Source organism: Hemibagrus wyckioides, linkage group LG03 (assembly GCF_019097595.1).
Source record: "Hemibagrus wyckioides isolate EC202008001 linkage group LG03, SWU_Hwy_1.0, whole genome shotgun sequence".
Classification (NCBI taxonomy): domain Eukaryota; kingdom Metazoa; phylum Chordata; class Actinopteri; order Siluriformes; family Bagridae; genus Hemibagrus; species Hemibagrus wyckioides.
The window spans coordinates 22,358,441-22,368,555 of record NC_080712.1 but is presented as its reverse complement, the minus strand read 5'-3'; the positions used below and the strand labels follow the sequence as shown (position 1 = coordinate 22,368,555).

At 43.7% G+C, this 10,115-nt stretch overlaps 1 protein-coding gene across 4 annotated transcripts; it reads left to right on the top strand.

The window, feature by feature from the left end:
* Positions 1 to 442: 442 nt before the first annotated feature.
* On the top strand, positions 443 to 10,115 carry zbtb18 (zinc finger and BTB domain containing 18). 4 transcript variants are annotated; one of them, XM_058386366.1, is made up of 2 exons: positions 443 to 1,092; positions 5,640 to 10,115. In XM_058386366.1, the coding sequence occupies exon 2, from the start codon at positions 5,654 to 5,656 to the stop codon at positions 7,190 to 7,192; it is 1,539 nt and encodes a 512-aa protein (XP_058242349.1). In that variant the 5' UTR covers positions 443 to 1,092; positions 5,640 to 5,653; the 3' UTR covers positions 7,193 to 10,115. The 4 variants fall into 4 exon arrangements, with proteins under 4 accessions (XP_058242349.1, XP_058242350.1, XP_058242347.1 ...); XM_058386367.1 differs by lacking the exon at positions 443 to 1,092 and adding an exon at positions 1,133 to 1,355; XM_058386364.1 differs by lacking the exon at positions 443 to 1,092 and adding an exon at positions 1,375 to 3,300.

The following is a 10,115-nucleotide window of genomic DNA, read 5'->3' as shown; positions in this document are numbered from 1 at the left end:
CCATATTAGTCATGTGCATGTTTTTAAACCGTGAATACAAACATGTTTTTTATTATTATTATTATTATTATTATTATGTGAGATTACATTTTTATTTGTTAATATTATACTTTTTAATCAACCAATCAGTGTAATAAAATGATCTGACTTCCTTTACACGGTCACGTGCCTCAACCACTCCTCATTTCAAGTGTTTATTTTTATTTCTTTCTTTATTTCTTTTTTTCTGATCAGATTTTTCATGAATATTACATTTTCTAAAAGCACTAACGCGTCCTTTCAAGCTACTTTAAGCTAGCTGATCTACAGGGGTTAGAATACTATGATTAGTAGGTCCTTTTTATAGACACGCGCCTTCTTAATCGTCCATGATTTCGTTCCTGAGGATGAAGAATGTTTTGAAATGTGCTGTATTTCAGGCTGTATAAGCTATCGTGTTTATATAACATGGTGAAGCAGATCTCGTCGTTCTCGCACCCTCCACAGCACAGCACTGTGAAACCGCGGCGTTCTGCTGTCTCCTGCCTGCTGTGCTGCTGAGCTGTTCAGGAGATGTTCAGGAGATGTGAGTCATGTGACCTGCGAGAGGCGGGCGGAAACCGGATAACGCACCTGTTCTTTGTGGCCGCGTTGCGCGGGACTACATTACCCATGCGCCCGTGCGCACGCTCCCTCTCTGCGCCACTCTCTTCTAGGAAACCAGTCCGCTTGGTCTTTTTTTCTGCTTTCTCACTGTTACCCGGTGTCAACCTACGCCGAGGAGACAAACACATCCCTCCCTCTTTCCCAGTCGGCGGCTGCTTCCAATTCGCCTCGGCGTTTCTCCTCGCCTCCTCTATTGGCCTCGGACGCCGCCAGTCACGAGCGCTTCCCCCTTTTCCTTTTCCCGGAGAGTTGAGTAGCAACAGCTCGGAAACATCTGGCCGCCGCAGCTCCTGTCTCTGCGCTCCGCTCCGCTCCGTGTTTCCTGCAGCGCGGCGGATATGGAAAGCTGCTGAAAGTCAATTCACTTCTTTCTGGGTTTATTTTTTTCCCCCCCGTCGCCAAGGATTTGGCCAGAGGAAGTGGGAAGTCGTCGGAGCTCGCTTGTCTGTAAGTGCCTTTTTATTTAAAAAAAAAAATAAATAAAAAAAAATACGAGGCGCTCTTTAAGCAGATGAAAAGCGGGGTAGAGCTGCGAGGGGCTGGATTTGTTATGCGAAAAGTCGCGAGCTTCTCCCCTCTCTCTCTCTCTCTCTCTCTCTCTCTCTCCTGACCGCTGTTGTGTTGAGGCAGAAAAAAAACACAGTTAGTGGAGAGCGAGTAGCCTGAGCGCGAGCTCAATCCGGGCCTGCTGTGGAAATGTAACAGTGCAGGTAGCTGCCTTACTTTTTTTCCTTCTGTTAGCTCCGAGCTAGCTTTTCCTCAGTTCACCGTGTTAGGGTACACACACACACACACACACACACGGCGGTGTTGTTAAGCTGTCTGTGTATACTCTACATCTTTCTGTAGCCTAAGGAAACGAGGGATTCCGGTTCTATTTTCCCAAGTAAATAGTGCCACCGAATGCGCTATAACGATATCCTCCGTGTATAAACCCCCCCTCGGTGTTTAAGTTTAGACAGGGTGAGAAGTTAGCACGTCTGTCTTCCTGACGCATTTGTTTCGTGTGTTATTATGGACACAAGTTTTCCTCCGGCATGCAGTTCAATCAAACCTCGCACAGCTGTGGGCTTCTTCATGTGAAGCTCTTTAAATAGACCGAACAGCGGTAGGTTATTAAAAAAAAAGGAAAAGGGAAAGCCACACACTTGCGTTATAATGTATCAGTTAGAGAGCGCGTGCGATTTGCTAACACGAATAATGGATTATTTGTGAAGTAATGCTGGTGGGATTTCTTCATGTTGGGAGTTGAGGCAGGAATAGAGGCAGGTGCAATAAGCCATGAAGTTTATTAGGCTCACCAAAAAAAAAAAAATTTGGTGTGTTTCCTAAAAAACCTGGCAGATGTTCCCAGATTATTATTTAGATAACCTTTCCAAGCTACAGCCTGCTAAAACTACTGCATTTGTTTAGATTATAATAAGTAAGGAAACACTGCAAAGGTGCTTCTGAACTTCAGAATTAGTTAGTTTTATTTTTTTTCTTTAAACTAAACTGTAAATAATGGGTTTGAGTTTGATTTTGACGATGCATTATTATTATTATTATTATTATTATTATTATTATTATTATTATTATTATTATTATTATTTTTACTACGTGAAGCCCATGAAGGAGGACATAAGTGATTAAGGGTAAAAACATGGAGTTCAACTAAGCCTTAAGTAGTCCCATTAAAGAAGCTTTTTGTTAAAGCCCTGTTCATGAGGTCTATAGGATCACTCCCTTTGTCCATTATTTCATTTTCCCCTCCTCAGCGAGTCGTCCAGAGGGTGAGGAGAATGAATGACAGTAATGGTGCGGCCGGTGAACCATGAAGAAGTCGAAAACAATATCAGCTGCGTGGATCTGTCATTTGCAAATGCACTGTGCCGGCCTTTGTTTATGGTTACTGGAAGGAGAGCAGTGAGAAAGAGAATGAGTGAGAGAGTGAGAGTGAGAGTGAGAGAGAGAGAGAGAGAGAGAGGGGAAAAGAAAAAAAAAACTTGAGGGTATTTAAATTCTCTGTGCAGGAAACTAGGTTAGAAAAAAAGTGTCGGCTTTCACGCAGACCTATTTTCTAAAGTTCGCCTTTGCCGGGAGATTACAAGTGAAGGGGGGGGAGTTGGCCGGTTTTCCACAGAATCACCTCTCAACAGTTCCTTTCCCCCCCACACACACCCCTCCTTCGCCTTTTTAAAGGGAGAGAAAGAGAAACAAAGTTGTATAAAGGAGAGGCTGGTGGCAAGAGTGTAGAGGAGTAGCATATGGCACTAAAAGGAGCACAGCTGGAGGTAGCATTTCCATCTGAACATGATGTCAGAGCAGCTGACAGGCTGCCATCCCCCAGTCTTTTCTTCTGCCGCACAGACTGCGAGTTAGTGTGTGTGCGGATCTGTGTGCAGGAGGAGGCATCGCGTTCCCCTCCAACATCTCCTCCACTTTGCATCTGTCCCTCGCAGTTTGAATTTTTTTTCCTGCTCCCTATCTCTCTCTCTCTCTCTCTCTCTCTCTCTCTCTCTCTCTCTCTCTCTCTTGCACACACACACTCTCTCTCTCTCTCTCTGTCTGTCTTTCTCTCCTCCTCCTCCTACTAGCCCTTCATTGATTTTGAGAAGGGAGCTACAGCAGGCGCTACCACAACAGTGGACTTAATCAAGTTGATGCGAACCGCAGGTACTGTACCAGGGGGTCTGTGGCTTCTGAATAGAGAGCTTGCTGGCCTTTCCTTAACTCATTTCTTTGTCTCTCTCGTTCTTTGTTGTTGTTGTTGTTGTTGTCTTTTTTTCCCATGTGTTAGCAGTCAGATGCGTGTAAGCCGGGTGGAATGGGAAGTGAAGGATTTTGCAGCAGTGTAGTGTAACCAGGCAGGGGACGAGTGACGCTCCTTGTTGTCGGGACAATGTTACCGAGCAAGCTTTTCATTAAGCTGCTTGTTTTGTCCGCAAGCTTTGGTTTCACTTGCTTTGCTATGAATGGGGAACAGTAGATCGGTTGTAACAGTTGTGCGATTCTTGGTTGTTGTGCGTGTGAAGTTGAAAGAAATGAAGAAAAAGTTTCCTGAATTGTACATTTGTCAATTTAATACAAGGAGGATTTTTTTCCCCCTGATTTATTAATGCAGTTTAGTCATTTTAAACTGAATATTGTTGTTTATTATTATTATTATTATTAATAATAATAATAATAATAATAATAATATTTTTAGTCAGTAACCGTTATTTATTTTTATTTTTTTTGGTTTTGTAAAATGAGAACAAAATTTCTATGAAAAACTGAAACATAAATCTCAAAACATTTGAGCAATAGGAAAATACTCTGTTTTTGTCTGACTTAAAATCAATTCTTAAAAATCAGAAATGACTCTTCAGGCTAGTTGAAAGCATTTTTTTCTGCTGGTAGTGACTAATTTAGAACTTGCAGATTTGAGCTGCCTGAATTGGCTAGACAGCTGTAATCGCACTCCTCCTAGTCTTAATCTCTTTATCTGGGCAGCAGCTGCCATATGGCCTCAGTCAGCTGGATCAGATGTTTATAAGCCTCCTTCTCCGTCCCTCTCTGTCCTCGGAGCCTCCTAATTTGATCGCTGCTACCTTGCGAGCTGTCCTACAATCTTTATTTTTAGCCATCTTTAAGGATTAGGATTGATGTAGACTACAGGGCACTTAAAGTGATTGTATTGTAAATCTGCTGTGGGCTTCTTCTTTGGGGAGGATGTTCCATTTCTCCAAAGATTTGGGGAGGAGATTGAAAAGGAGGTGGGGTTGGCTTGGGGTTGGCTGTCCCAAGTCCTCCCCACCAAGGCCCCCTCATTAACGAAGGTCTGAGCGTTGTTTAAGGGGGGGTTGGCTTGGTATCCCAATCAGATTTAAATGAAGATTCAAATGAGTTTATTTATGCTCGCTGGTTGAACATGGTGCCCATGATGCATTTTTTGAGAAGGGAGCAGTCTCCACGGGTAACAGGTGTGAATTATTGTTCTACTTTATATTTGGGTTTATAGGTATTTTAAAACTATTGTACTCTTCAAGTGTCCGTGCATTCGTTTGGTTGCTTTTTTTTTCTTTCTTTTTGTTTTGGAGTTTTTGTCTTTGATTAGTTTCGGTGGCTGCTGGTTAGAGTGTGAATGAAAGTTGACCTGATGTTCTGAGACTTCACTTAGCGAAGTCTTAAAGATCACTTTGCATTCTTTGCTGCAGTGTGACTGCATCGTCGAGCCGTTTGTGTACCTGCAAGCCGGTTACCTAAACGCAACATCCTGGCCAAAGTGGGTTATTAAAAATAACTACTCCAGGAGCACAAAAGGTGAAATTACTCGCAAACAGGAATCTGTAGCATCAGGACTCCGGTTTATAACCAAGAGACTCTCACAGCTGCACCAATTGCATTTTAATTTCATTTAGTTTTCATTTTAATTGGTTTAATTTTTAATTACATTTTCTCTGTTTTTACTAATAAATTCTGGACTTTCTATTTGAACGTATACTTGGGCGTGTAAAATAAGACTATTTGCCCGAATAGATATAAAGCTTTAGAGATGTTGTAAAAATGCCAAAAAATTAATGTGCAACCTTTTATTTTATTCTTTGCAGTCTTTACATTTATTACTGACATACAGTGCCTTTATTTCCTAGATTGGTGGATGAAATGAACACCATCATATACTCCTCTTAAAAAAAAAAAAAAAGGATTGAAAAGAAAAATGAGGAGAGCAGATATTTTCAGTGATTTATTTATTTATTTATTTTAAAAAGACTTGAATCTTTGTAATCCTTTTATATCGGCTCTGCAGTGAACATTTTTCTAGTGTTCCCACAGGGATGGAAGGAGTGAGGGAGGGGAGGGAGAGAGAATTAGAGTGTGTGTGAGAGCCAGTGAGTATGTGCATGGGGGGAGCGAGAGAGGGGGACGGAGAGGGTGGGGAAAAAAAAAAAAAAAAGAAGTTCCACACAGGGCTGCAAACAAAACAATTGTTGTTCTGCCAGGGCCTCTCTAACATGTGCGCTCTGTTGCAGGTTATGAAGACAGCATGGAGTTTCCGGACCACAGCAGACATTTACTGCAGTGTCTGAGCGAGCAGAGGCATCAGGGCTTCCTGTGCGACTCCACCGTCCTGGTGGGCGATGCCCAGTTCCGTGCCCACCGCGCCGTGCTGGCCTCGTGCAGCATGTACTTCCATCTCTTCTACAAGGACCAGCTGGACAAGCGGGATGTGGTGCATTTAAACAGTGACATTGTAACGGCGCCAGCTTTCGCACTGCTCCTCGAGTTCATGTACGAGGGCAAGCTGCAATTCAAGTCCCTGCCCGTGGAGGACGTGCTGGCTGCCGCCAGTTATCTGCACATGTACGACATCGTTAAGGTGTGCAAAAAGAAGCTGAAACACAAGGCCACGGCCGAGGCGGACAGCACCCGGCGCGAGGAGGACGCCTCCAGCTGCTCGGACCGAGCCGAGAGCCTCTCAGAAGGCGGCAGCGCCAACCTGCTGGCCAGCGACGACGATGAGGACGAGAGCAAGAGAGACAACCAGTGCCCGCAGGAGCCGGCCAGGATGTGGGCACGGCTGGCGTCAGAGCGCACGGCCAGCCCCGGAGAGGCCGAGGCGCATGGCAAGTCGCCTGCTGCCGCTGCCGCGAGTCCCAGCAGCTCTACGGGTTCACTCTGCCCAACTGGTGACTGTGCACTCGACCTGTCTGTAAAATCAAGCATTAGCGCCACTCCAGGTGAAGCCAGGAACCCGTACTTGTGCGGGTCGGCGACTCCAGACAGTCTGCACAGCGCTCTGGTGCAAGTGAAGGTGGAGAAAGACACAGGCTCAGACGACGACGAGCTGCCCAGCACCGAGTACGAGATGGAACACAGCGGTTTGAAGGAGGAGACGCCAAATGCTAACGGCATGCACGTCGGGCACAACGGACACAGCGTCCAGCGGCTAGGACTCGGCCTGGAGGCACACCTGACTGCACTGCGAGAGGCCTCTCTGGAGCGTGACAGCAAGGACGAGGGAGATGGCGAGGTGCTAGGCGGTGAGGGTGACCGGGCACAGGAGAGCCCTCTGCTGCCCTACGTGTCCGGCATGTTGGGCGCGGCGCACGCGCAGATCTTCATGTGCCCGCTGTGCAACAAGGTGTTCCCGAGTCCGCACGTGCTGCAGATCCACCTGAGCACGCACTTCCGTGAGCAGGAAGGCGCACGCACTAAACCGACCTCCGGCGACGTCAACGTGCCCACATGCTCCATCTGCGGCAAGACGTTCTCGTGCATGTACACGCTGAAGCGGCACGAGCGGACACACTCGGGCGAGAAGCCCTACACGTGCACCACATGCGGCAAGAGCTTCCAATACTCGCACAACCTGAGCCGGCATGCCGTGGTGCACACGCGCGAGAAGCCACACGCCTGCAAGTGGTGCGAGCGGCGCTTCACGCAGTCCGGAGACCTGTACCGTCACATCCGCAAGTTCCACTGCGAACTCGTCAACTCGCTCTCAGTGAAGAGCGAGGCGCTCAGCCTTCCCACTCTCCGAGACTGGCCACTCGAGGATAGCTCGCAAGAACTGTGGAAATGAAAGCAAACAATAAACAAACGAAACTGCTTTTTAAGTTAAGACAGAGCGAGCAAGAGAGGCAGAGAGGTAAGGAAGTAGGGAGGCAGAGAGATGGTTCAAAGGTCTGCATCAGTCATGTTTCTTATATATACATTGCTTATCTCGTTAAATTGCACTTTACTAGCACATGAAAATGTTACTACTGATTTTTATTTTCTGGTCAATTTAGGTTGGTTTTGTTTGTTGTTTTTGTTTTCTTTCCTTTTCTTTGATGAAACATGGGCGATGGCTACAGCTGTCACCTCTGACATAAAATGTGCAACTCTAGATTTGACAGTGTATATACGTACACTTGTACACTCCTTGATTTTATTTAACATCCATGCCATGAGAACGCATCTGAAGATTTCAGGTAATACACTGAGGAAGTTCAAAACTGAGAACCATTACACTAAACGGGTACTACGATCTTCTATTGACCTGTACACATGAGGCTCAATTCTGAGTATGTGTATATATATCGTGCACTACTACTATACGTTTATTTTGCAAATCTCATACTGGTGTGTGAGAGTGGCTGCGTGTGTGTGTTTGTGTGTGTGAGAATGTGTGTGCGTGTGTGTCTCCATGCACGCAAACACAGTATGTTAACAAGTAAGTCCTTTAAATCCTGCGAGGATGTTTGCTCGAAAAAGCTCCAAGCTTGTGTTATTTAGGCTCTTGTAAGGTTTTTTTTTTTTTTTTTGGTTTGGTTTGTTTTTGGGACTTTGGTGATAGGAAACCTGACTGATAGAAGACAAAAGGCACTCATGCAATGTACAGCCTCCTTTTTTCATATCAACCAACACATTTTTCTATCATTTAACGATCGGGCTGATGAGTTGATGTCTTTCATTTAGTTAGCAAAACCCTCAACACTTGTTTTCTGCTGAGAATGGGGTTTCATTTGCTGCATTTCTAGCGATTTCCGTAGTGTTTCAAGAAATGATTTCGGTTTGTTTTTCGGGGGAAAAAAGAAAAAAGGAAAAAAAAACTAAACAAAACAAAAAAAAAACCTGGGATCTGTTGTTGCATGATGTCCAACCTGTATATTTAAGAAGATGTGAATTGCTGTATTGCTGTACACTGTAATAGACAGAGTCGTTACAGTCAGGGCACCCGTCTGTTTAAATAAAAAAAAAAATCTATATATATATTATATATTTACCTTAATATTACAGCTGTAGAAACTGCATGAATTTTATTTAACTCTTATTTCTGTTGTTTTGCATTGGAAAGTGTATTTTTTAATTAACTCATTTGCTTCCTAAGTAGTCTTTATTTTTAATTTTTTTTCTTCTTCTTTTTTTTTTTTTTTTTAATTCTATAAGCTCTCACTCGGAGAGCGACTCCTGTTGTACTGGGCTGTGAAGATTGTGTTAATGCACTGATGTTAGGCTGCAGTACGTCTCTGGCCAACCGATCTCGAGTGTGTCGCATGGAGCCGGGTGTCAGCAGAGGCTTCACGTCTCTGAACATCTTTTCCAAAGCTAGTGGCGCTCCTGCTTAGCACCTCCTCACACACTGCTGTTCTCCACTGCTGGTCTCCCAACTGCTGTCTCCGTCTCATGTTTACTCGCTGTTAGCATTTAAAAAGTGTCGCCTTTTTTTTTTTTTTTCTTTCCCTTTTTCTTCTTTTTTTTTTTTAGGGGTGTGTGTGTGTTTGTAATTTATTTATTTATCTGTTCGATTGGCACTTGCATCAAATTCCATGGCCACGAAGATTCAGTTGCCATGAAAACCCATATGACAGTGTGTTAGTTCCTCAGCAGATCTACTGTGTATGGCGAACACTGAAGAATCATCAAACAGCATAAAGCTCCGAGTGTGTGTGTGTGTGTGTGCGCGCGTGTGTGTGATTTGTATAGTTCCTATTTAACAGGAGAAAATGTTTGCCATGCTTGGTTGCACCTTTAAAAATGAAATTAGATGCTGAAAAAGATGCCTTTAAGATTTTAACTCTTGATCGAAATTGACATTATTGCATAAATACCAGAGCTATAAATGCTAGATTATTGAAGAATTAAAATAGTTACACTGCTGTAGATTGATTTTTTCTCTCTCTCTCTCTCTCTCTTTCTTTTCAACATTGTGTATGTGATTTTTTTTTTTTTTTGATAAGATTTTTTTTATTTTAGTTTTGTATAAATTAACATCAGCTGTCATTTTCTTACTGAATGTGGAAGAATTGAACAAAAAGCTCAAGATATTATTTGTTAGTTTGACAAAAAAAACGAAAGGAAATGCATATAAATTTGAAAAAAAAAAAAGTGCTGTCGGAGCCTCGGACACTAACAGGAGTGAAGTTGAAACGAGAGATGATGATGAAGAAGAGAGGACGAGAGTGGAGAACTCGCGTGCCTGTATGGCCTCATGGGCCCTGAGCTTCCCAGTATACAATAGGTTGGTGCAACAGCTAGTAGAAAGGGTTGAGATTTATTATTTTTTCTTGCCAACAGCGCGCGCTCCTCGTGCCGTTTTGCACGGTGGTACTTTTACCTTTTGCACTCTAAAATGTGAAAGAAAAAAAATTTATCAACTGTGGGATTGTTGGGGGGGGGTGTTTTCCTGAGACAGTTTTTTTGTTGGTTTTTTTTCCCCCTCCTGCTTTTGTTTTATGCTGGCTTCTACTATCGTACTTGACCGCCTTAAACTACTGTTAACAGCCTACTGATGCTCAGAGCGGGAGAACTGGAACTGGCAAGTTACGGGATGTATTTTTATTTCACTTCTGTTCACTGGCAATGAAGCTGTGAAATGGAGTATGAAGCATGTCCACAAAACAGATGAACCTTTAGTTTACTTGAAAACTGGAAACAGCCAGTGTGAAGACGAACAACAAAATTTAAACCGAGTGTGTAGGAGGTGGGAGAGAATAAAAATAAAGTTATGTCAAAAAAAAAAA